Source organism: Mixophyes fleayi, chromosome 11, assembly GCF_038048845.1.
Source record: "Mixophyes fleayi isolate aMixFle1 chromosome 11, aMixFle1.hap1, whole genome shotgun sequence".
Lineage (NCBI taxonomy): Eukaryota > Metazoa > Chordata > Amphibia > Anura > Limnodynastidae > Mixophyes > Mixophyes fleayi.
The window spans coordinates 16,139,054-16,166,337 of NC_134412.1; the positions used below are offsets into that span (position 1 = coordinate 16,139,054).

Below are 27,284 nucleotides of genomic sequence, written 5' to 3' on the forward strand. Positions count from 1 at the left end.
TTGTGTCTTTGAAATGTGTTATGTTATGTTCTGTTCTGTTGTACCTGCACAGGGTCTGCATCCAGTGGGAGCCACATCAATCATTGGAGCAGAGGATGAAGACTTTGAGAATGACATTGAACCGGTCAGTGATGGCAGGAGATCAGTATGGGATGGACAGTTCTTAACTTAAGTTTTCGTTTGGCCTCAATTTAATTTGCCAACGCTCCAGTAACACTCCCTCACCTTTTCATTCACCTGATTCTCGCTGCTCTCTCATCTCATTCACCGGATTCTCGCTGCTCTCTCATCTCATTCAGCTGATTCTCGCTGCTCTCTCATCTCATTCACCCGGCTCTCGCTGCTCTCCTCCCTCTCATTCACCCGGCTCTCGCTGCTCTCCTCCCTCTCATTCACCCGGCTCTCGCTGCTCTCCTCCCTCTCATTCACCCGGCTCTCGCTGCTCTCCTCCCTCTCATTCACCCGGCTCTCGCTGCTCTCCTCCCTCTCATTCACCCGGCTCTCGCTGCTCTCCTCCCTCTCATTCACCCGGCTCTCGCTGCTCCCCTCCCTCTCATTCACCCGGCTCTCGCTGCTCTCCTCCCTCTCATTCACCCGGCTCTCGCTGCTCTCCTCCCTCTCATTCACCCGGCTCTCGCTGCTCTCCTCCCTCTCATTCACCCGGCTCTCGCTGCTCTCCTCCCTCTCATTCACCCGGCTCGCGCTGCTCCCCTCCCTCTCATTCACCCGGCTCGCGCTGCTCCCCTCCCTCTCATTCACCCGGCTCGCGCTGCTCCCCTCCCTCTCATTCACCCGGCTCGCGCTGCTCCCCTCCCTCTCATTCACCCGGCTCGCGCTGCTCCCCTCCCTCTCATTCACCCGGCTCGCGCTGCTCCCCTCCCTCTCATTCACCCGGCTCGCGCTGCTCCCCTCCCTCTCATTCACCCGGCTCGCGCTGCTCTCCTCCCTCTCATTCACCCGGCTCGCGCTGCTCTCCTCCCTCTCATTCACCCGGCTCGCGCTGCTCTCCCCCCTCTCATTCACCCGGCTCGCGCTGCTCTCCCCCCTCTCATTCACCCGGCTCGCGCTGCTCTCCCCCCTCTCATTCACCCGGCTCGCGCTGCTCTCCCCCCTCTCATTCACCCGGCTCGCGCTGCTCTCCCCCCTCTCATTCACCCGGCTCGCGCTGCTCTCCCCCCTCTCATTCACCCGGCTCGCGCTGCTCTCCCCCCTCTCATTCACCCGGCTCGCGCTGCTCTCCCCCCTCTCATTCACCCGGCTCGCGCTGCTCTCCCCCCTCTCATTCACCCGGCTCGCGCTGCTCTCCCCCCTCTCATTCACCCGGCTCGGTATCTCTTGTGACTCTCTCCTTGTCTCCCCAGACTGTGGATGACCAGAGCAGTTTTTTCCAGAGCATCGAACAAGTGAAGGATCATCCTGCTTATATTATGGTCTTCCTGCACCACGTTGTGCTTCAGTTTGACCCAAGCCCTCTGGTAAGATATGGACGAGATGGAGGCGAATAAAAAAGACCCATGTCTACAAAAAAATGGAAGTTGCTTGCATGTGTAGAGATCCCATGGGTCCTATTTTACTTCACTTGACACCAAAACCGAGGAGGCAAATGGAGGCAATGATATACTGGCCAATATTTGTGTCATAAGTGTCCTGAATGGAATAAGTGACTGGAGCCTTGTGAATAACATAACATTGCCGTTCCTGTGTCACATTGGTGTTTATGTGTTTCTCTCTCTCTCTTTTTTTCACGCGGCTCTCAGATGTTTTGCACCGTTGCAACAGGTGTGTCTGATCTCTGTTATATACGTGTCTCATCTTTCACACTTATACACAGTACAGGATGTTCAGTGACTATCAAATATTAACCTTTTATGTACTAGGTACCGCTTGTTTTTTTTCTACGACTGTGATGGCTTTTTTGTTTTTGTTCACAAAGAGCATTTACTTTATTGTGCAGAAGTTCTCTCTTCTCTACACACAGTCTACATGGCCAATTTGTAAGTGGGACCGAGGCATGTGGCATTATGTGCCCCGTGCCTCTGCAATGTCACTAATTCCTAGTGAATTTGTAGGCTGCTTTCTCACAATTGAGTTCTTCAGGAATTCATGCTCGTTCTCGTGCTCACCAAATTCCACCCGCAGAATTATTAATGTTGCCATCGTCCTGCAGAGTTTAGGCGGCCATTTTGTGGGTGGGGCCAGTTGCATTGATGGTAGTGCTGCCCAAGACGTTGCTAAGGAGTACTGACTTTAATGATGCACTAGTTTATTGCGAATGGATAGGCTGCCTTCTCGTTACTATTGGTACAACCCACAATGTGGATGCCTAGTCTGTGTGTAGACATTAACTACACTGTCTCGTGGCAAACTAAACTTAAATCTGTAATCCTATGAAAAAAAGTTAGTTGTGCTTTTTTAACATCGCTGTGGCAGGCTTTTCCCTTGTTTTCTCCAGGCTGGTATTGTTTTAAGATGTTAGACTACCATGACAACCACAGTCACATAACACACGATGTAGAGACTTTAGAACAACTATTCTGTACTGTCACACCCACCTTTTGCCATCATATTCCATGCTAAGAGCAGTAATGTCTGTCTGGTGGCCATTTTTGTTTGCCAGCCAAAGAGCTTTGGAAAAGGAGATAATCTGCAAGAGGAAAGCTAAGAATTCGTCAATTAGATGTTTAAAGGGTACTTAACTTGCTTAAAGACAAAATAAAATCTCGGTGTGATTGCTGCTTTAATTTATTTTGCAATCTCATCACCAATGGTGATCTTTGTGTTGGACTCATTCTCATGAGGTCAAGACCAGAGGAGACGCTGTGAAAATGCCTCTGTACAGGTTACAGTAATGTTCTAAAAAGGTGTCAATACTGATCCGAAATCTGCATGGAACCAAAAAGGGCCATTAAATCTAAGAAAGTTACTTTATGTGAGTTTTTTAGTAGTAATAATGGTAATACACGGAGAAGATTTTAGGATTGAGGGACCAAGATAAAGAGGTTAAAATTGTAGGTCGAGCATTTTTTATTTTTTCTTGGGATTGGAATGTTTGTCATCATGTTAAGGTTCATCTTCCTAGTTGTCCTTTGCATTTTGCAGTACGTGTCTGTAGCGTTGGGAGTGCTCGAAGGGTCACGTTTCCTTTTTGAGTTTCGTATCCAAAAATCTGTAACTAATGACTTGTCCATATTGGTTGAATCTTCATCCTAGAGCTGGATGTCAAAGCTAAAATACCAGTGTTAATGGAGAGGTGTGCAAAGAGACCCCAGTCTGTGTTCATGTATATATTTGGTGCATGGAATAAACTGTGTGTGAACACAGCCCGAAAGGGAGTGTGTTGTGGGGTTTTTAATTTTCATTTATTGCTAATTAACAGATGTGTGTAATCTATAGCAGATACACTGAGTAATACTGCTTTGAGTGAGTAAAGGCAGAGATGTGTACAGTGGACAGTATGCCATGGCACATTTTCACAGCTAAATTTAATCAGAGCTCTGTCGTTATCACTTATTTATATAGCGCCACCAATTCCGTAGCGCTGTACAGAGAATATTTCTCATTCACATCAGTCCCTGCTCCATTGGAGCTTACAGTCTAGATTCCCTACCACACACTCGCACAGACGCATAGACTAGGGTTAATTTGTTTACTTTCTAGTATGTTTTTGGAGTGTGGTATGAAACAGGAGCACCCGGAGGAAACCCACGCAAACACGGGGAGAACAGTAAAGATATTCTATAAACATACAGTTACCTGCTTTTTAGTTTCCTAAAGTTGTCGTTCTCCCATTTCAACTTGTTCCCCTACCACTTCCTAGCCACCTGTGTCCACTGTGGTTGACCACTTACCAGGTTACAAAATTGGCTTGAGCGGTTGTCGGAGCCCCTCCCCTTTTCAGGAGCTTTCCACCCTTCTCAGTTACTGATTTATTTTGATGGGTGTCGGGTTGGTGTAGCTTCAGCAGGAAAACAATGCAGGCAGCTCACAGCGATTTTTGTCCTCATCTCCTGACCCTCCGACAGCATTCATCTTTTCAGTTTAACAAGAGCAAAAAGAAGACCAGGGAAAAAGATCTTTAAGTACTTAAAAAAATATCATTGATTTCTACATAATATAATATATACAATTAGATTTTGTGTTTGACTGCAATTATTTTCCTTTAAGCATATTGAAGAGAATGAATAGATGTTTCCCTCCACATAAGAACGGAGGAGCCTTCTGCTGAGCAACCTTTCATCCCTTTAAATTTTAACCAGCGCCTAAAGTGTAATAGCGCCTTGGCGCACTGGTTCGCACTGTAGACATATGCTATTGATGTCAATAGGTGGCGCTGTTGGGCGGTTTCCTAGATGCATGAGATCACCTGCAGGTGGCAGCAGATTCCTGCTTGGACAGAACATTGCCATGAGATGAGGTTTCCTTTTGTGCTATTAGTCACTTAACCTATATTTTTTCCGCATGTGCATCCGCAGCTCTGCTTCCTGCACGTGGAGATCTTAAGGAGCCTTTCTGCCAAAGAGGGAAAGAAGTCTTTTACGGATTTCTACAACACATTCCTGATGAAGGGCGCAGTGAGTATCCTACGCCGTAGTGGCTGGAGACAGCCGTTCGTGCCACCTACTCCTGTGAAGGGATAATATTATACTACAGGCATCAGAGAATGGGCAACTCTGAAGGTGTGTATGTAGGTGCCCTGGCGTCATCCGATTGGATATCCACAAATGCTTCCCAGTATGGTTACCTTGACACCTTATTACAGACTCTCTTTATTGGATGGGGTGTTTGGTTATTAAGGAAGCACTATGGTGCTAGTTACAGGTTTTGGAGGTACATACTTTTGAATAGACACCTGGAAAATGGTAGCCCCTGGCTAAAAGTTCCAACCAATCCCTCGTACTGCCAGTCTGTTTTAAAACGTTATATAATATTTACATATTTCAGTATATACTTTTACATTGCATACTTTTTTTAAACATAATATTTTCTTCTTGTTAATAGAACCAAAACATGTATTTTCTGACAATCTCTATATCCAACTTTGCCCTGAAAGTTCACCAGTGGTGCTTAGAATGTTGTAGCGCCCATTCTGTTGGCTGAACCTGTGTGATGTCACTAGTACCTAGTGAACTGATAGGCTGCATTCTCCCCAATTTAGCCCATGAAGTGTCTGGCGCACTATAAAGTGTGTTTTTTTTTTGTGGGCTGGACGTCTTATCCGCAGCCACAGACCCTGATAAACGTTCTTGTATAATCGACTGTCGGACGTCGCATTGTTCACCGGTGACTTAACATTCCGGAATGTCTGCAACTCTTGGCTGAGCAGGAATTCCTATAGACTCTTGAAGTGAATGAGAACGTTTCTTTTTTTTTTCCCCCCTCCCTAGGTTCTTCGTGTCCCAATTCCAAGTAATGTGTCCTTTGAACTGGGTGAGTAACTGCAGACTTTTTTACCTTCATTAAAGCGGTTCATACCAATGCATCTCCTTATAGAAACACTGTACAGACCCACGTATGGCCTACATAGATGGAAATTGTAAGACCTGCACGGGTATTAATAACACAGGTGCTGTAGAAAGTTTTTAATATTTGTGCTTTCCTCTGATAGTTTGTGGTTGCTGAACCAGTCTGGCTTTCCTGCCTTTAGTGGGACTGCAGCACAAGTGTTCCTGTGGCGAGACCAGCCTGTGTATAGTTTGCTCTGGTGCACAAAGGCAAATGACTTCCTGTGGAGATGTTGTGAAGCTGATAAACTTTAGCACATTACTTTCCTGTCTCCTCCCTTGACAGGCTGCAATATTCTCCGTGCAGTTCTGGAGACCCCTTCTGGTCATAAGTGGCACTGCAGCTCATGGTGATTGCCACATGTTCAGTGAAATACCCATAATTCCAAGTTGTAATGTCAACTTTTTTTTTTTTTTTTTTTTCTTCATGGCTGTCCCACATAATACATGCGTAATCCAGGCTGTCGAGCAACAAGTATTAGTCTGTGCTGTGATTTAAGTCTATAAGAACATCCTTAAGCTTCAATGGTGCAATCAAGTCTAATTTTGCTGCAGTCTGTCGTTTAAATGCTGAAGGCTGTACAGAATGATTATAGAGCAATTCTCACAGTGTAATCGGATCCGCAGATGTCCCATGAGCCCACGTTTGCCAGCGGTTTCTGTTGAATAACCCCTCTGTGTACATTTTCTTACTGTAATTTCCAGGGAGCGTTTGTTCCTGGGATGGTGCATAGAATTAAGGACATGTTCTGTCTTCGTTATGGTGAACTGCAATCCTCTTCCTGACATTGCTGATCAGTGCCTTCGCATTTTAAATCATAATTTTTTTTTCCCCCTAGGTCTACAAAGCAACATTTTGAGTATTTAACAGTTTATTCCAGAAAATAAAGTAGTAGTAGACAATAGCTATATTTGAGATGGTCACTATAAAACAAGTTGCCTTACATAAAGACACTATTGGTATCACTCACGGAAATATATGTAAAAGTTTCCATACATTGGCACAACTCGAGATACTTCACAATGTATTATGTTTTGCTGTGCAAACTATTGTTCAGTGTTAACGGCTATGTCAGGAGTGACTGGCTGCAGTATCCTTTAGTGGGATTACTGGAGAGGAAGTTGGCTGAGCATAGGAAAATATCTACCCCCCCCCCCATGTTTGCAACTTTTATATTTAAATGGTTTCAGTTCTGATAAACTTCTGAAACTTTTACATATATATTTGTGAATATCTCTAGTGGGTCTATTATATAAGATTTATTCGAGGCTTTGTGGTGCTTATAGCTGATGGGCAATGGTTAAATTTGTATAGATATTATTGCATTGTCCTTTAAAGGTGATACACTGTAATGTGGAGTGAAAGACTGAGCCACCTATTGGAAGTCACGTTGATCTTTCTTGTATGTGTTATGGGCAGCTCTCTTGTAGCCTGCGGACAGATGTTGTTGTGTGTTTGTTATAAGGCAGCCATGACTTTTGATGGGTTAGAGAGGGGAGCACACCTTGTAATGCCTGTGGTCCTTACCGCAGATCGCACAAGACTGGATCTCATCCAAGATGACACACTGAAGAAATTCCAGCAGGAAATTCAAAGTTACCAGATTCCAGAGATCTGCCGGCAGCTGGAAGACTTCCGGTAGGATCTCATGGTTTTTCTATTGGTCATAGGTAGATCTTGTTTAAGTAAATCTGACGCTAAACGGATCACGATCGTGGTAGATTCCTCCACAACTGCGGAGTGTGATGTAGGTCAGACAACGATAGAGTATAGCGCAGTCTGAAGCTTGATCCAAAATCTGTGCTCAATTCCAAATCTGTTGACCAATGCATGGTTATTGATTTTTGTATATAATATTTTAATAATAATAAAGGAGGATTCAATTCTTTTCATGGAACCGTCCCTCTACAACTGAGGATCCTTTTTGTTGGCTCCTTATTTGCTCTGTTTCTACATTTATCCGTTCATGCTGCCAGGCTTGTGTTCCCATTATAAACTTCGGCAATGAGGGCATTATGTCCAGCGATGGGGGGCATATATATTGCAGTGTTGTAGTGCTAGTGATGTTGTGTTACCATAAGAGTTCTGTTTAGAAATGCCAACCTCTAGTAACCGTTGCTTCCCTTTGAATCTCTTCAACAGATCCAAACGGGTACTGGGTATGACTCCGGGGGAACTGGAGCTCACGGAACTTGAGTCTTATCGGACCAATGATAAATATATAAAACAGTCCAAAGAGAAGCAGTTGGCAGAGCGGTTGCTGGGAAAGCTGGATGATATGCAGTGAGTATTTCCACAATATACAGGGGGGTGCCATGTGGTAGACCCACAGCTGTGGGGTCAAATCTGTGCCCAGGCAAACAGACTCTTCCCAGAGAACTGCGACACATTTGCTCACACACCTGCTGGGTGACGTTGGCAAGAACGTGTTTGGCAGCTGCGGCCACCAGGGACCACCCGAGCACAGGGGCAGAACCCAGTTACAGAGATGAGATGTCTGTGTCAGACTGCTCCATATCATCTGTATGCTCTGTGGCAAGGTGTACCTGCACCCGCTGCTCGCCCTGTCTCCTGTGCTCTGCAGTGCATGGTCTGCCCCCTATACATACTGCACTGCGTGCCCTCTGTCCTGTGCTCTGCAATACATGGTCTGCCACATATATATTCTGCACTGCGTGCCCTCTATCCTGTGCTCTGCAGTGCATGATCTGCCTCCTATATGTACTGCACTGTGTGCCCTCTCTCCTGTGCTCTGCAGTACATGGTCTGCTCTCTATATACTGCACAGTGCACTGTGTGCTCTCTCTCCTGTCCTCTGCAGTGCATGATCTGCCCCCTATATACTGCAGTGTACTGCGTGCCCTCTCTCCTGTGCTCTGCAGTACATGGTCTGCTCTCTATATAGTGCACAGTGCACTGCGTGCTCTCTCTCCTGTCCTCTGCAGTGCATGGTCCCCTATATATACTGCACTGCGGGCCCTCTATATGCCATATTATATATATGTGTGTATATATATATATATATATATATATATATATATATATATATATATATATATATATATATATATATTACTGCCCAGTGTACTGCATGCCCTCTGTGCTCTGCAGTGCATGATTTGCCCCTCTCATGCCATGCAGGACCCTGTGCCTTCTGTCTTGGTATGGCTCTGCATGTTCCCCGCTCCAGATGTACTTCTATTTTTAACTCTGATCAGTCAGTGTACCAGCCCGGGCTGGGAAAGTCGGGACCCCTTATTAACTGAACTACCCCTGGGAACACACTGCGTCTCACACACTATCTACACCCTTAACTCATTCACTGCCTGCTGGTCCGGCCAGGCCCTGCAGAACACACAAGTGCTGGAGTTTCCGCCAGCCAGACGGTTAATGCACAGGAAGTGGTCTTGGCCAGAGTCCACGATCCCTGTTCCCAGTCCTTAACACAAAACATCTGTCCCCCGGTCTTTCTGTGCGTTGCATCATTCAGATGCGCGGTATTTAAGTCCACAGCCGCAGTGATTGTCCTCACTCACTGTCTTTGGATTTGGAGACTCTTGTGCAGCCTCTTGTACGATGATCAGCAGGAAAACCTGTGCTCAATTCACACGTGCCAAACATGATGTTCCGTGGGTGAGTGCTGCGGGCCAGCGGGCGGGCCCCCCCTTCTAATAGTCACCTTGTTCTTCTGTCATTTGTAATTTACAAGGAAAAATGTTGATGTTGAGAACTTGTGTTGCAAGTTGGATTGCGATATAAATATGTAGAGATCGATCAAACCATTTCAGTGTAGAGTTTTATTGTATTATTATTGTATTGTAGTAAATCTTAGGGAAGATTTACTCAGTTTGCTTGACAAAATATACTTGTGTGTTTGTTTCTAGCTAGGGAATCATGGACACTAATGTACTTTCATATAAATAGTCATGTGCTATGTGCTTATCTGTTTAGAAATTTTGTGAAAAATGGTCTTTAAATGATCATTTTCTGACAGTGTATTTGCAGCTATGATCAAGCCAAACATTTTTATTACAGCTAGCCCTGGGGCAAAAGGGTTCGCTTGACTAGAGAATCTGCATTTAGTAACTTGGATATAATATGAGATTTCTGTATCTGTGCAGTGGCTGACATTTATTCTTTTTACAGCCCAAGCATCTCTACGGACGAGGAGAAAAGGTAACCAACTTCCTTACCACCTTCTTCTGTCTAAGTCGAATGGTGTGCCCCTCCCTGCTACCAAATAGATCATTCCGTTCCAATGCACTCTATTAAACTACATTTGTTACACGTAGGTGGCTATGTCAGTAAGCAGTACTGCATTTGAGAAACATTAATGATCTAGTAATGCTATATTATTATTATTATTATTATTATTATTATTATTTATTATTAATAATAATATTATTGAATTAATAAAGACAATAATGCAGTCTCCTGTGTGACTTTGTGGAGGCAACTTTTTTTTATTTTTTAATCGTAATAATTTTAGAAATAATTAAATAAAACCACTTTTGGTTCCTCGCGTGTTATTTCCACCTTTGCGCTTCTTTAAAGGGCGCTTGACACATTTTATATCTGTCTATTCATATCTGCCAATTGATGATTTGTAAAAAAAAACTAAATAATTAACTTTTATTGCTGTCTCCTGGTGGAAACATAAACATTTCAACCACAAGGGGGCGGAAAAATAAATATAATATATGCAAGCTCTTATTGATTGGAGGATATAAATGAAAAATGTAAATAAGATTTATGTTTTCTCTAAACTGTCCTATACAAGCAACCGGCAATATTTAAAAAAAAAATAATGATAATGTGTAGAAGCTGCCATACAATTTTTCTGCCAAGAAATAAAATATCAGCCTGTAATGCAACAGCGCCATCTAGTGGTTGAAATATAGTGCACAGGAAAGGATGGCTTTGCAGTATTAAGCTGTAGCTTTTGAAACGGGCTCTTCAAGTTCTCGCCTTTGTCTTTACAGTACTGCCATCGTCCACGCCATTGTAGCCTACATGAAGCACATTGGAGTGAAGACCAAGGCGGCGGATAGCAAAAAATCCAAAAGCGGCTTTTTCAGGAAAATGGTGAGAAAGCGCTTTGTAAATGGTCAGCTGCAAGTTTTAATGGGAATCTTGATCTCTCGCTGTATTGTGACAGACAGCAGACGTTATGTTACCCTTTTTATATAATCAAATCCATCTAATATATAAATGCTTAGTGGCGTCTGTCTGTCTGTGTGTGTGTGGGAAAAAAAACCCAAGTTGCAGCGCCACCTGCTGGGCAGAGTTATACACTGACCTACTAAATTCTTAGTGTGTGTGGGAAAAAAATTCAAAAAGGGCTGAAATTTGGTAGGGCTCAAACTAATTTTCGTGAGGTAATTTTACCTCATGAACACACATGTGTAGAGGCGTGTGTGTGTGTGTGTGTGTGTGTGTGTAAAAAACGATTTTCTCAGAAAGGGCTCATCCAATTGACCTGAAATGTGGTATACTGACATTATTTGACAAAAAAATTAGAATAGTCAAGTCAGTTAACTTCCATCATCCAGGGGTAGTAAAGGCTAAATTTACGAGTTGAGGGGTCAAACTCATTTTCGTGAGGTAATTTTACCTCATGAACACACATTAAAAAGGCCGCTTGCGTCGGGAAGTAACGCTCTTCCCCTGAGGAGGCCTGGGCTAGGTCCAAATGCATGACAAGAACCTTTTTAAGACCTTAGGTAGCTTGATTTGACTAGAATGCATGAGTATCATGCACGGGTTAACTTGTAAAATAATATGTATCTATTCTTGTAGAGAGAGGATATTATGTCGGTAGTATTGTATATGTGTTTTTTTTTCATTAATCATTCTTAATGTTCATTCCTTGTACTCCACATTTCTTTCATTTCTTTCTTCAATTGTTTTGTTTCCAGTTGAAATTACGATTTGCAAATGTTTACTTTTCTGCTGTCTTCAGATGGAATTGTTGTTGTGTAGTGAAGTTGTTTTATAACCTATCTGCTTGTTAGCTGCAGATTTCAGCCAACATGTGACAATTCATTTTGAAAAGATAGCAGTCTGAGCTTTTATAGCTTCTCTCCATTATTCACTAAAACACAGCTTGACAGCCAGCCGGCGTCTGACTCGCTTTAACTAGAATACAGTAGACTAAAAATGACAATGACAGACTCTTTCATGAGAATATCCTATTTAATGTACAGGTAGAAGATATACTAGGGTTAAATTAGGGAGAATGATGATCGTGTACCAAGGTGGGATAACCAGTCCAGCAAATTATTTCCAGACCTCCTGTGGGGATAATGCGAACACTCTTTATTGACCTTTTTGTTTCTCAATTCATCATATCCTGCCGTTCCGCCAATCTCTCCTCTAACGCTCTCCGTCTTCTTTCCAGGTGTCTACCAAAAAACCAGACGAACCTCCGAAATCCAAGAAACCGTTCAGCATCTGGAACCGTAATGATACTCCTCACAGTGAGTACTGGGCGATAGATCGAGTACTGATTTATACGTGGGATAATGCGCTGGGTACCGTGCGATATAAGACTATTATAATATACGTCCGAGTGGCCGTATTTTATACACTTATGAGGCTCTTATTACGGCTGTACAGGAGCTCAGGAAGATTGACAGTAAACTGGTCACGTTACAGAGATTTCCATTCTATTTAGTGAGGTATCTCCCTTTTGCCACCATGCTTGGTATCGGCGCTCTGGCAGTGACAGAGAGGAACCAGCGTGCCTCTATAATAGGGCAATAAAGATAGCTTTCACTGCTATTTGTACCAGGAATGGATATAATATAGTACTCTTCCACATTGCGTACTCGGCATTTTACCATCTGCACTGCAAAACCTTGAATATTACTTTACTGTCTCCCTCTGTTACCCCTTGCTGGAAACCTGTTTTTCTACCTAGACTGCTAGATCAATAAAGGGCAATCTGATATCGGCTATTTATATAGTGCCACTAATTCCGCAGCGCTGTACAGAGAACTCGCTCACATCAGTCCCTGCCCCATTGGAGCTTACAGTCTAAATTCCCTAACATACATACACAGACAGAGGGAGAGAGAGAGATTAAGGTCAATTTAATAGCAGCCAATTAACCTACTAGTATGTCACGGGGAGAATACACAAACTCCTCACAGATAAGGCCATGGTGGGGAATCGAACTCATGACCCCGGTGCTGTGAGGCAGAAGTGCTAACCACTGAGCCACCCTGCTGATATATCTTTCAGGGGTGACGTTGCTGGTCCTCTAGCCTTCAAAAGAACTGCACATCACCTTTAATCTCTGTAATAAGCTAAAACAATACATTTAATCTAAGAAAGAGACACCCCTATCTGCAGTAACTGATCCACAGCTGTCTTAATGTAAAATAAATAAGTGTTACAACTATACTAACACACAATAAAGTGACCATGAAGCAGGAAGGAGCTGAGGGTCGGGTTTGACTGTGGGGCCAGCTGTAGCCCATCACTGCGCTAGATGATCCCTTTTTATTCTGTAACTGAAACATTCATGGTGTAGTTTGCTGGCTTTTCTGGTTTTTCTCTTTTTTATTTTTCCTACCTTTCATAGTCTCAACAGTGTGCTCGTCCTGTCTCTTTTCCAGGCATTCCCTTGTTTATCCTTCATTCTCTTGCTGCGTCCTCCTCTGTTTTTCACGCATCGCATGGTTGTCTATTCCCTTAATGGCCTCATCTCCGACACACGGTGAAAGCAGCCAATTTGTGGGCTAAACCAATATTCATTACACTGCAGATCATGTCTCGGCCATGTCTCCAGTTCCCAATGAATTGATGGGCTGAATAATGGTTTGGTCCACGAGATGGCTTCCTCCGATCTGAGGAGATGACGGCCAGGACCAGTGCTCAGGAATGTGTAGGGAGGTGTGGGGTGGTTTACTCTTGTCCCGGCTTGTCTTCATGCCTTGTTTTCTTTTTCTTCTCTCTGCTCCTCCCCGTGTTTTTCACAGATGTTGAGACCAGACCGACAAAGGTTGAGGCTGAAGGTATCTTCTAAATTTAGACCCACTATTCCCCCCCCCCCCCCCCAAATGACTCACCATGTCCCCAGATCCACTCAACCAATCGCATGATGGAATGTACCAAAAGTTCACCATGTGGGGGGGGTGTTAAAGCATGCGGGACACTACTTCTTACTAATGCACTTTACCTGTTTATGACAGGACATTTAATCATTGAAATCCTTTGTGCCTGTTCACAGGTTAAAAGCCTCAGTCCCACAAAGAGCCAGTGATTTTGGTTATAGATGTATTACCCTGTAGCTGTTGCTGTACCAAAATACACAAATAGTTTTTGTTTGCTAGATTTGATTGTTCTTGTTGTAGCAATATTTCTTTAATGAATTTGGAACTATCTGTGTCCTCATTGAATGCACTTGACAATCCCATTAAGTACGACATACATGCAGATTTGGTAGTGATCAACTTTTTCCAGGTCCAAATCTTTGAACGATAGGATGAATTTCATACTCTACTATGTAGAAAGACAGGAATTTGATTCTGTGTTCCTCCAGCTTCCATCTTTCCACCATTGGGAGCGTTCCCAATGCTAAATTTCAGCATGTAATATGGAATAATTAGGGGTATTTGTCTCCAACAATTGCAAAAGATGGCTGAACTATGTGCATAGAGCAGGGGCCTCGGGATAGTGACCTCATCCACTACTCTTGTGTGGAAATTGATGCTGGAACATTGTGGATTGGTGGCATTTAAAACATCTGAAATATCTTCAGTCTTTTACTAGACTATCTGAGGGGTTGTCTGTTTTGTTAAGATGCCAATATGGTTCAGATCAACAAAGAACGGCTTATTCTGTTGCCTGGGTTGAATGACCTGTACTTCTTTTGTCGGACTCCAATATGTGGTTGACCAAAAAGTAAAGAGGGGTTTCAGGTTTGACACAGACTGACTTGTACCGTGGAGTATACAGTCTACTAGTTGACTTTTACGTGTGGACTGTGTTATGTTGGCAAATCTACCTGAAATTTATGGGCCAACAACTGCGTTACCATACTTCAATAAAAACTGGCTAAGCTTATCTCCCAAATGTTTTACATTGGCACAACATCCATTGTCCAGCTTGCATGTGGTGCTAAATCATGTTCCCCCTTGCTATGTTAAGTTGGTGGTACGGGCAATAAAGTTTCACAGCTGGAGTCACAATGTACCTTCACCTTGGACACTGTGGCCTTTAAAGGGAAGGAAATCCTGAAACTTAGATACTTGTTTCCGAATTGTCAGACAAGATACCTGAACGATGTATTCTGCAATGAAACAGGCTCCTAGTAGTGGCATAGGCTTTCCCTGAATTGCTCTGTTTTAGGGGGTTTGAATTTGTTTGACCATTTGTCAGATGGAAACATCTTATTTGAAATCCTAATTTAATTCCTTCTAATAGGACTCTCCTCTTGCTATTTGATATCATCCTGATATACCCACCTAAACTGGTGCCTTTTATGTTGTGTATACACTGTATTGTGGGTGCGTTGCAGGCACTACTTGGTGCATTTTCAAAGTGAGTAGTGAGCTGTCAGATCGCAGCTGATTGGACAACCTACAACTTGACCAATCAGCATGCCGGGACACCCAACCGCCAATTCCAAACTATCTCTGTGCTGCCACCTGCTGTATAAACAGAAGGGTGTAGAAGTGATCCAAATATGGGATTTAGTGGTTCTATTTGTTGATAGGAGGAAGGGAAAGTGAAAATCTTGCTATAAACATGGCATATTCAACAGTAAGTAATCTATCCAAAATGTTGACTGGTGAGAAGGTTAGATAACATTGACCTGTTTAAAGAACTAGAAAATAAATTCTGTTTGTTGGGACTGAGGCTTTCCAGCTATTATAATAATAATTTTTTTATTTTTAAAGATTCCTCACACCTGGAGTGGGCAGAGTGTTATACTCTCTTATTTCACCTACTAACGATATGTTTTGTGTGTTTATTGTTATATGTAGAAGTTTTTTAATAGAAGCGATACCCCACTTGTGATTTTTGTTTTTTAAATGTGTTTTCGTTTTTATTTAATCGCAATTACAGATAATTAGCCACAGTTGTTTATTTAGCCTGGGGTAACCAGCGTATTGGTAGTGGTAGGTGTCGGAATGATAACTTGTTGATGTTCCCCCAGCTGAGAAGCCGGCGCCCCCAGAGAGGAGGATCAGCCAGGGTCAGAGAACGTTTGATAGGAGTGACAGCAACATGGCTAAGCCTAAAGTTACCATCGAGGCTCCAGAGCCTGGCGTTTCTGTGACCATCCATCCTCCACCCAGCGAGCCCAGTGACAGCGACACAGGTGGGTCAAGGGGGCGGTGAAGCCGTATCTGAATTTCTGATGGGAAATGTTTCATATACATAAGCGCGTGTGGCCAAATCGGAAAGACCCAGCCGTTCGTCACGGGCCTGGTCTTTCCAATTTGGCCATACAGACGCGATCGTTGTCTGACCGTGTTTACCAATTACCCCCACCTACCTATCCTTTGCGCTTTGTGAGCCCGTGCACGCGGCCAGTTATGTGCAAGTCGGACTAACAGCCCATGAGAATCACACCTTAACTTTCAGAGACGTGTTTAACAAATGACATTTGTTTCAAATATATTTTCTCAACTTCACGTGGATGTTTGTGTATTTTGACCCGTGCACACACCCTCAATAACAATCTGTGCCGTGAACGTGTATCACAGTTGAAGGTAGGATTATACTGACAAGGCTTTATATTGCACTCAGATCTTGCTCTGTCTGTTCCCCAAACTAGTGTCTGATGGGGCGTCTCTCGATCTCACTGATGTGTCCAAAGGGTCCCCAACCACAGAGCTGTGCCCAGCGGAACAGCAGGAGGACAGTGCCGAGAACGACAGGTAAGATGGTTGAAACCACTGGAATAGTTCTGAGATGATCCCAACTATCTCTCCACTGCCGCTTCTTAGCAGTCCTACGCCCTTGCTGTGCCGTTCCTTCTCGCTGCCTGCTGATTGGACCCTTTCAATCGTTCTTGTCTTGCTTTGATGAACTGCTTGTAATTGTTGTCCACTTGGCTGAGCGTAATGCTTGAGGCCTTGGCCATTTGCTTGTCCCCCACCCCACGTTGCCTGGCTGCTTTTGGATGCACTCTTCCTATTGACCGGCCTTTCTGATCCTACACTCGGGGATACGATTGGGGCCGTGCTGTGGCTTTACACCAGACTTGCAGAGCTGCAGATCCTCCCTGTGTCCGTGGGGGGTATCGCTGCCACGGCCTGTACCATCCAGCCGTCTGCTAATACTTTTTTCTCCCTCGTTTATCTGAGCAATGCAGCAGCTACAGCCCGCATCGCAGCATAGCCGCCATACTTGTGCCGCCAGCCTTACATATGCCTGCATCTCTCAACATGTTGCCATCCTATTGGCAATGACCAGATTTCACTCAAATGAATTTCCCTGAGAAATAGGTGTCTGTTTTCTACCCCACGTCCAGAAGGCTTACGTACTGTGTATAGCTTGGTTTGACCTGCGCGCTCTGCAGGTCTCTGTTTGCAGGTTTTCGTCAGCCCATCAACACCTTCCATTGGCTTTCTACCCCGTCTCGTGTCTACTCCAAATTGTTATTTATTCTTTTCCACCTACGTATTACCTTCTCTATCCCCTACACCATTCTTCTCTGCTACCCATATAATTTACGTGTCTCCCTCTTGTTCTAACCCCTAATGCTCTACGGAGCATTGATTTCAGTAGACTCGTTTCTTTGTCCTGTCTTTTGTCTGAGGCACCTTAGTGCCGCTGTGCTTTCCGGTGTTGTCCTGTACGGCCTAGGTGGCTTACCCTACCGTGGTCCTAGGTGTCTGCCGCAGTTGGACTGGATGTTTGGTGCCTTTGTTTGCTTTGCAGTACGGTGCAGGCTTTGGCGGAAGGATACGCTTTGTCCTGTGTTACTCTGCTTACCATGGCGGCCTGTAACACAATGAGTGTCTCCGGGGGCCTGGTCCCCTCGTCCGCTGAGCTTTGCAGCCTGGGTAGTAGGGTATTCGTGTGGAATGATTTAACCCCTTGCCTGCTCTGTTTACAGACGGAAGAAAAGGTCAGTGCATGTTTGTGATCTCGCACCCGAGGAGATTTCTGTATTCTGCTAGTGGCTCTCTAAAGAGCCTGGCTAAGTATTCAACACTGTTCCGCAGTTCTTGCTCTTCTTCCTCCCTCTGTCAACCTGCTAACCTTGACTGTCTTCCCTGCTACCTGTGGGCACGGTTAAACTTGGCACCTAGGGCCAGAAACTTGTCTCCACTGCCCAGAACCTGTGAATTCATCAAGTTGAACGTGCTATTATTGCTTTCTTTCTGTCTTTTTTTTTTTTTTTTTCATCTGCACTTCCTTTAAGACAGAGCCAGCTGGCTCCCCTCAGACTCCAGGAATTGCCCCTCTACCATTTGTAAACTAATTCAATTAGAGGGGTTATGATACTTGAAAAATATTTTTGATGCAGCACCCGTTAGAGGGGCTTGGCCGTTACCTTGGGGGCTTTTGATTCCCATTATTAAATCTGTATTGAAATCAATGTGGTTACTCTCCTTGTTTAGAGTTGGAAGCAGGTGACCAGATTCTGGAAAGTGGTAACTAGCGTTTTATATTTATACAGTAGAAAGCACCGTTCTTATATTAAAAACGGGTAATTGGGACGTTTTGTTTTTGATATAGGGCTGTTGAATGCTGGATGAATTGGTTTATGTTGATACCAGTCTACCAAGCATTTTTTTCATACAGATTTGGCTTTGGGTGACCGTTACGTTTATGGAATTATAGCAAGTGGTTTTCTTGTTAAAGGTTTCCAAAAATTGGGGCAATAATGAGTTCAGTGAGATAAATGACTGAATTAGATTTGCACTCCTATCGGTTACCTAGAAGCCAAATTAACAGGGGTAGATGACCAAATTGTCTGCCTGTCGTAATAGTTGCACAGTTTCACCAAGTAGCCCTGAAATAAAGTTCTGCAATTTCACATATTGTTAAAGTCCATGTTTTGTGGAGGCAGTGATGGCAGAACCAGTATTCATGTAAGTCGGCCCATGATTTCAGGAACAACTAGTGATATTACTGAAGCAACGCAATGCTGCCATTTTTTTCTGGCTGGAGCAATATCTGATTTTCAGGGCTCGTGTGCAAAGCGTCCTCTAAATCCTGATCCTAAGTTTACGTTGTGCATGGACACATGTTTGTGAAGCTTTGGACACATCTTGAGCCCATAGTAAGATAAGCCATGTTGGGTCTCATTGAGCTTTCCTTACTATACTAGTGATTCCCCCCCCCCCCCCCCCCCCCCCATTAATTTCTAGGCAGAGTTAGTGTTGGGAGTTGTGGACGATCCCCATGCAGTGTTCGTCCTCGCCTTTAATCTCCGTTTAGAGACGGTGGGTGACATAGTGTGTATACCCCTGGTCATTTGGGTAAATAGTGTGGTTGCCTATAGAAAGGGTTTCTTTTTTGCAATAGCAGACGATGCTTATCTGAAAATCTAGATTTCTCCTGATTGACTTATAGTCCATTTCTCTGGTTTCTGCTGCAATCTCTTCACTTTTGCATTTCGACCAAGTCCCTTCTTTCTGAATCATCTCTGTTCATCCTCATTATACAGACAATTGCTTATTACTTTACCCCTATGCATAGATTGCTTTATCTCCGTCCAGTTCCCGTTATATGTTCACCACTGTCTTCCCCCTTCCCTGTCTCTTCTCACCGTATCTCCTCACCAAATCATTGCATGGTCCACCCTCACCACCCCCCTTCTTCTCCTCTTTATTGCTTGGTGTTCGGGACCCTTCTCTTCCTAAATCCTGGGGCGTGATGTGGACAGGCATTCTAGTAAGCTGGGGCGCTCGGAGAGCCTGCGAGTTTACGAGCGCAAGCGTTCACTGCGAGGCTCGGCCAAAGGCAAGCAGACGCGTTCTCGCAGTGATGTGGATCTGGAAGCCGCTGTCCAAGCCAACGACCTGCAGGTCATCTCAAGCAAATATGGCTCCAAACAAGGAAGCCTCACGTAGGTTTAGCCTCATCCCCATGGATGGTGGTTGTTGTTGTTTTTTGTTTGTATTTAATTTCGTTCCCACATTCAAATTATGTTTTCTCAGTGTCGTGTCTGCTTCTGTAGCATTTTTAATCTATATTTTGTGTCTGTTTGGAAAGATATCCAATATGAAAAGGCATTTTGTACTAAAGGTCCTTTACCAAATCTGATGGTCAGTCCAACCTCTCAACAACTGGCTCTATAATTTAACCACACTGAATTGCCCAGACCCAGTTGTCCGGGTGTTTGGTCAAACGGCCGAATTGCAGTGATTGGGTCCCCCTCTTCTGTTTCCAGGTTGGCCAATCAACTCCTCAAAATTTCCAGTCATTGGCCAAACTGCTTTTCTATTATGTTGGATCACAACTGATCAGCTTTTGGTTGGCTAGAATGATTGACTATGGGACCATGCCAATGTTAAGCCACTAGCTTCCTCTCGATAATTAGCATTTGTAGACACCCAAAGGATTTCAATGTGGTGGTCCTTTAAAGAGGCTCTGTCACCAGTTTCTCTGATATAATATCAGTGCTTTAGCACATAGTGTCTGTACACTATGTAGATTCCAAAGAAAAATAAGGTTCTCCGTGACCTCATTCATTCTTATTATGCCCTATGGTTGGCCCAGGCCGCCTTGTCCCACACCACACATCAGGAGAGCTGCACGTTATGGTCGAGACTGCACTGAAGTGGTCATGGGTCAGTCTGGTAGCTTGCTGCTGAAGCCAAGTTGGGTTGACAGTACGGAGAGCTTACTACCAGACCGGCTTCCTCATTATCTCCGCATTCTTCTGTTGTGTGGTCTTTAGAAAACCAGCCTGGAAGATGGCATAGAAAATATGCAAGTCACTATGTGTTCGATCAAATAATAATTACATAAAATCAACGAACTTGGTGGCAGATCCTCTTGAATATCAGAGTAGACCACAGTAATGGATAGATGGTTTGGAGATGCCAAATTGTTTTACATCTCCTAGGGAAGTATATTTTGTTCCATTGTTAATAGCATGCCATAGATAATCATCATTTTATATCTATAGCGCCACCAATTCAGAGAATATTCGGCAAAGATTAGGTATCAGGTACAGCTTAGAGGGCTTCTAGCGCCTTGAGGCAGTGTAGGCTGTCATTTTGTGGAGGAAATCCATAATCATGAGAAAGAAGTGTCCATTGTCCGTCCTTTAGGAACCAGTGACTTCCTTGTCCGTTTGTGGGCTAAACCAATAAACTCAATTTCTTAGGAACCAGGAACATCGCTGAGTCACTTATTCTGTCGCAACGGTTTCTGGGTCCTAGGGAACAGCTCCAATCAACGGATTAATGGCCCTCACTGTCTCTAGGTCCTACAACACCCTTTTAGTAGCATATTAAGAGCTGATTGTCTACAAACTTTTTTTTACATTTTCTACTAGATAGTAACCATGGTTCGTACAGACACACAGACCACTTAGTTGGTCTGGTCTAGCTTTGTATTGCCTCGTTGTGACTATAACCTTCCGCTTTGCAGCCCCGAGCCTGGAGGGAGCACCGAGGGTCTGCAGTCCTTTCTGCCTCCCCAGTCTGAGGATACTGAGCCGCGTGTTCCGGAGGCCGAGAACGACCCCCCAAACTGGAGGGAGCTCGTCCCCCCTGAAACACTCCTCGGGCTGAAGAAAAGTGAAATCAAGCGGCAAGAGGTCATCAATGGTAAGATAGACAAATGTTTTTTCTTTTGACCGTTCACGTCTCTTGAAATGATGGGATAAATAGAGAGCGTCGCTGGGCTCTGCACATTGGAGGCAGCCAACGTGCAGGCTGATGCCGTGCTCTTGAGAATTAACGTTTGTTCGTTTGTCTGGTGCCAGAAGACAGAATGACCAAAGGTACAAAATACAAATTGTACATAAAAACAGAACAATTAGATGCCTCCACATGGATACAATGGACCTCCACTCTGTGCCCCTCCGTCATCCCCACGCACTCTGTGCCCCTCCGTCATCCCCACGCACTCTGTGGCCCCTCCGTCATTCTTCTCCCCCTCGATTGCTGTTTCCTATCACCATTCCCCCTCCCCTTTACTTGCCATACTTGACCTTCTTTCTTCTATTTCTTCTGTCTTCTTACCAATCCGGCGGCGCCCGGGACCCAGCATCCTCCTGCCGCTTGTCGCTGAAAATGTCGGACGTGATGATGTCACGCCCGACATTGAGTGAGAAGCGAGGAGGGAGGACGATGCTGGGTCCTGGGCGCCGCCGGATTGGTAAGTTTTTTTTTTGTTTTTTGTTTTGTTTTTTTTTTGGGGGGGGGGGGGGGTTTCCTTCCTGGCCACAGCACCCATGTGACAGCGCCGCGGCACACACTTTGGGAACCGCTGGTCTAGAGGATTATTTTCTTTTGTTTATTAAGCACAGACATGCTACCCAGCGCTGTACAGTGAGGGGATCATGACCTAGGCAGATTACTTACTAAGACATTAATGAGAACATAAATATGACCCTGCCCACATGAGCTTACACTCTAAGCGGTCTGGGGAAAGCTTGATACATACAGTAGCGGAATAACAATTGTTGCTGGTGAGGAAAGTGTAGATGCAGCCTATCGTTCACACAGAATCGCCAGGTTGCAATATGGGATCAGGAACACAATGGGACTAGCTTTATAGGATTTTTACCTTTCTGTGGATTTTTTGGGAGTTTTGAAGGTGAACAATAGACGGTTTTTGTTTTTATCTTAAACCACTTTGTAACGCGAACTTGCGGTAATGTCACATAGGCTCCATTGTCATGAGGTTGGGTTAAAAATTAGCGACCTGCACTGTGCAATAGCGTTGCGTACACTTTAATTCATCGCAGCGAATGGCGTTCTTCAAGCACCCTCTAGTAAGAGAACCCATCCTCGGTTCAGTGCACTCGAAACATCGCAAAATCATTGTAGTAGTTGTGTTTAGGGACATTAACTGACTGTGGGTTCTGAGATGTGTTCTGCTCTATTTTAAAGAAATGCTGTTTTTGTTTTGTTTTGGGTTTTTTTTAAATCACACTCCCCTTTTCAAGCCCTACTTACAAGTTCACAGTAACAACGTTCCATTAAAGTGTACTAATAGCGATGTAGCACGTGTCAAATTGCCCCTAATGCTGGGTACACTCTATAGGAAATTTCTCCTGGTGCGATATCATTAAGGATTTTACCAGCGACTGAAAGTCCCGATCAGCAGCCGATTCATGTGTACACACTGTACACATTGTACCAGATTTACCTTCAGATCTGTGCTCTTCATCTGTCGTAACCATCGGCTGAAAAGATCCTGACTCTACAAACTCCTTAGAGATCTATGGACACTGCTGGTCCTGAGGGCGTACACACTGCAGAATTGGAACGTCATTGTTCGATCTTCAAACAAGATTTTTAGTTTGGTTTAAAAAGCAAATGAAACGATACCATGTGATTTGGAACGATAATTGTTCATCGTTGCAGTGTACACACTAATGCGATATGTGGCCGAACGGTCGTTTATCGTGTAATTGGTCCCATGACTTTCTGAAAACACAGTGTACCCAGCCTGAACTACTACCATCACGCAGCCTATGCTGTGCAACTTTTCCCACTCTTACTGTTAACACACAAACCATTGTGTTCAAAGTTTTAAAATACTTTTATTGCAATTGAATCATTTTCCAGTATAAGGTTACCTTGGAAACCACAGTTTATGCTGAACGACAGATACTGCTGATGTGTTTGTAGTGTTGAATGACCCAATCATCGGCTTCTGGAGGGAACGAGAAGTCAGTTTGCAGAAGGAAACACACACCGCTAAATATCAGAGAACTGCAATAGACTGACTGTTACCTCTGCATACACCACAAACGCTGCAACGTGTAATAAAATAAATAAATTGGGCATTACACCCCTGTTCCACATAGTCACACAGCCACAGTGCTTAGCAGCCTGGGCCGGTTTCCATTGTAACAGGTAGACCACAAACATACACCGCATCTACATGTACGTGTCCTCCTCCTGTCCGTCATCCCAGTAATGTCTCTCATCTTCCACAGAACTGCTGTTCACAGAACATGCACATGTGAGAATGCTGCGCGTGTTGCATGATATCTTCTACCTTCCCATGAAGAGTACCTGGATCCCCAACATGGAGCTGGAGAACATCTTTCCGAGTCTAGATGACCTGATCGAGGCTCATGGTGAGATATTGAACGCTCTGCCCTCCACCTGGTCACATGTCCCTCCCTCGCCCTGATCGCTCCTCTTGTATCTACAGCTTTGTTCCTGGACGACTTGAAGAAACTGCGTCTGGAAAATAATTCCATTATCCAGGCGATTGGGAGCACATTGCTGCAACGGGTAAGAAGGGGGAGGGGGCTTTCGGGGGGGGGGGGGGGGAGTTAACAGGGTAAGGTGGACTTAGGACATTAAATCTTCAGGCGCTATTCACATTAGCTTGGTTAATTTACTACTAAAACTCGATCAGTTCCTGGTCACCAATCCACCCAAAGGTTACTGCTAACTTTTAATGTTTGGAAGCAGTTTCCATTGTTGGGAGCAGCACGGTGGCTCAGTGGTTAGCACTTCTGCCTCACAGCACTGGGGTCATGAGTTTCATTCCCGACCATGGCCTTATCTGTGAGGACTCTGTATGTTCCTCCGGGTGCTCCGGTTTACTCCCACACTCCAGAAAACATACTGGTAGGTTAATTGGGCGCTAACAAATTGACCCTAGTCTGTGTGTGTGTGTGTGTTAGGAAATTTAGACTGTAAGCTTCAATGGGGCAGGGACTGTTGTGAGTGAGTTCTCTGTACAGCGCTGCGGAATTAGTGACGCTATATAAATTTATATGATGATGATGTCGGTATTGATGTCAGTGAATGAGCGTCTTTGCAGGCTCCTAGGCTTGAATTTCACATTATTTTGTCTGACCCAGTCCTAGCTAACCTCAATGATCTTACCCTCATTGAAGGAAAGGGGTAGTAGATGTATAAATGGATGTATAGTGTGTTGCTGGGAAAAGTTTCCGAGGACAGAAAGCTAAGTTTCTCTAGCCAAATATTGGTTAATGTAGACTTTGTTGTGTTTAACAAGCCAGTGTAATACCCAGCTAGTCCCCTAGAGAGCAGCACTGAGCTTACACAGAGAGCAGTTATAAACGTCTTGGGAATATTCCCAGGCAACGAGTGCTTGTGACTATGACGACCTATTTAGAGATGACATGTACACAGAGGCTGCACAGATAAATATACATTCACGCCGTCTCCTTACGCAGTTCGATGGTACGGAAGGACTCTGGTTTCAGAAGATCTCCTCCAGGTATTGCAGCCGGCAGCCCTTCGCTCTGGAGCAGCTGAAACAAAAGCAGAAGAAAGATCCTCGGTTTACCCAGTTCATTCAGGTGATTATTCAACCAATATTACCAGTAACCACTGACTGGGATGTAAGTAGACAAAGGGACGAGGTGTTGGGCTGTGTGTGTGTTGGGGCCTTTAATGACATTATTTAGTGCAAAATATATTAACATGGTGATCTACAGGGCTTTTCAGATGACACCTACCAGGCCATCGTCTGCAGAGTAAGCTAACTAATTGGGACTCTCCTGCGGGATGTCCCAGCATGCCGTTCGCTACCAAGGTGCATGCTGGGAAATCAGACCTGAATTGTAGCATCACTCCAAATATATTTTGTAGCTACATATTTTCCCCACATGCCATCCTTACATTGACTCTAACCTCAAAATTTAACTCCTTCAGAGAGTAACTACACCAGTGGTAATTTATTTATCAGAAATTGTGAAACATTAAGATTAAACAGTTCATTCTGACCTAACTGTCTACATGTTAAAAGTCGTTGCATAATTTCCTCTATGCAGCAAGCTCTTTCGTTGTCATATCTGAGCGCGCTACATTAGTCTTTAGGATTTTTACCGTCCATTTCACCTTGTGGTATCTGTTTATCGTCTACTTCTTCTGATCTCCTTAGTTAACTTTAAGGGGTTTTTAACCTGTTTTTCAGCCAGGACCCAGATTATTTCTTGGAACTAAACTTGTTGCCTGTAATTGCTGCGGATTTTAATTGTCTATCGTGACCTGCGTAGTGATAGTAATATTAATGTTGCCAGTAGAAATTGGGCTTGTACAAATGAATGTACATTTTGAGTCCTTTAAATACTAGCACACAATTAGTTTTGTAAAAGGGGGTCTTGGGAAGGTACATTAAACGGCATGGTGACCCGTTTTGGGGTTCCTACACTTAAGGGCGCTGCTACGGGTTCCCCCCTATGCATCCCTCGTTCAGAATTTCTCTTTTCTTATGATTTTATCCTGTTCTTTTTCCCTCTCCAGGAAGCGGAGAGTAATCCACAATGCCGACGGCTGCAGTTGAAGGACATTATCCCGTTTGAGATGCAGAGACTGACCAAATACCCTCTGCTGCTGCAGAACATCGCCAACCTCACCGGTGAGGACACGTCGGCGACATATTCTAGATCAGCGTTTCTCCAACCTTGTTGGGTTTGGAACGCCGTTAACGTTATGTACCTCTTTTTAAAACCGCAAATAATAGTATATTTCCTTACAGGATAATAGAAACTTTAACGTATATTCCAAAAGCATTTACAATGTTCACTTAAAAGTGCCCATTCAATAATAAGAGGAGAAGGTGCAAGAGAAAATCTCCACCCTCTCCATCTTCTCCTGGAGCAACCGTAAAACAGTCCCTTCAAACGACTAATCATTAGTGATGGACAATTACAAGAGCAGGCTGCCGGACAATGATCTGTTACTTTAATTTTGTCCCTGCTCCGCTGAAGCCGCCACTGTTTATTTTCGTCTGTCCTGTGTTTGACATTTGCCAAACCTTAGTTTTAAAGGTACACCAGCCCTGTTTTTTTGTATATTCCCTTTTTTAATATATTATTAGGAGACAAATGTATAATATTCCTTGTCCAGGGCTTTACCTAACTTCTGTAAATGTGTGTTGAGCTGGCCACACCCACTCAGCCTGGTTACTGGCCGATGGGATCTGTGCCCAGATTGTCAATAAGTGTAAATAATCAAAGCCAGCCAAGAGAACAATTGGTGCAATTAACCTATGACTACATTCATCCTCTGGTCATAGCCCATCTGGGGAGACAGTAGCAAACATTTAATATTGGTTTGTAGCCTTTACAGAAATAGAAACAAAGACGTATGTTTAAGTTATGCATTCCATTGTTCTCCGAACAGTTTTTTTATGGCTTCAATAGATAAGAAAGTGGATAGAACTATAGTGATTTACTGCTTTTATATAGCCAATGACCATGTAATACATTCCTGGCCCCTCTGAATAGCCAACTGGGTAGGCAGAGTATGAATGACAGATTTGCAGTCTTGCTGGGCAGAAATGTGCTGTGTGGGTTGGTACATAAGGGTGGGGCCAGTGATGTCACAGTAACTCAGATGACTGCATTCTCTGATTTTTGACCTGTACGAGACACCGTCAGGGCTCTGTCCTTAAGATGTGGGGGGAGCTTCAACTGTCGGCTTAACCCAGAACAATGTATGTTGGCAGTTAGTGTCCCTTTAAATATATAAATTTAGTTGATATTTGATTGATTAGTGCAGTACCCTCGCCTCGCCTATAGGTTATGTTAGATGCTACTTTAGTGTATTGGAAAGGCTTATGACAGTCGATATGTTCAGCACAACTTGCATTTAGTAAATGTTACACTGACCCTTCAATAAATTTGTCATAGC

The 27,284-nt window shown here is 44.1% G+C and overlaps 1 protein-coding gene across 7 annotated transcripts in view; it reads left to right on the top strand.

Moving 5' to 3' along the window:
* Positions 1-27,284, top strand: part of ARHGEF1 (Rho guanine nucleotide exchange factor 1) — a 60,083-nt gene that overhangs the window by 23,299 nt on the left and 9,500 nt on the right. For 3 of the 7 annotated variants that reach the window (XM_075191131.1, XM_075191129.1, XM_075191130.1), the window contains 19 exons: positions 53-124; positions 1,362-1,475; positions 4,473-4,571; positions 5,385-5,427; positions 7,035-7,140; positions 7,645-7,785; positions 9,649-9,678; positions 10,485-10,587; positions 11,903-11,981; positions 13,488-13,523; positions 15,671-15,835; positions 16,295-16,397; positions 17,582-17,593; positions 19,361-19,543; positions 21,076-21,254; positions 23,600-23,743; positions 23,821-23,903; positions 24,821-24,946; positions 25,893-26,007. In XM_075191131.1, the coding sequence (XP_075047232.1) occupies positions 53-124; positions 1,362-1,475; positions 4,473-4,571; positions 5,385-5,427; positions 7,035-7,140; positions 7,645-7,785; positions 9,649-9,678; positions 10,485-10,587; positions 11,903-11,981; positions 13,488-13,523; positions 15,671-15,835; positions 16,295-16,397; positions 17,582-17,593; positions 19,361-19,543; positions 21,076-21,254; positions 23,600-23,743; positions 23,821-23,903; positions 24,821-24,946; positions 25,893-26,007 (1,933 nt within the window). Of the gene's footprint in view, positions 1-52; positions 125-1,361; positions 1,476-4,472; positions 4,572-5,384; positions 5,428-7,034; positions 7,141-7,644; positions 7,786-9,024; positions 9,136-9,648; positions 9,679-10,484; positions 10,588-11,902; positions 11,982-13,487; positions 13,524-15,670; positions 15,836-16,294; positions 16,398-17,581; positions 17,594-19,360; positions 19,544-21,075; positions 21,255-23,599; positions 23,744-23,820; positions 23,904-24,820; positions 24,947-25,892; positions 26,008-27,284 lie in introns of those variants that run through there. The other 4 variants (XM_075191132.1, XM_075191133.1, XM_075191134.1 and 1 more) reach the window with 4 other exon arrangements.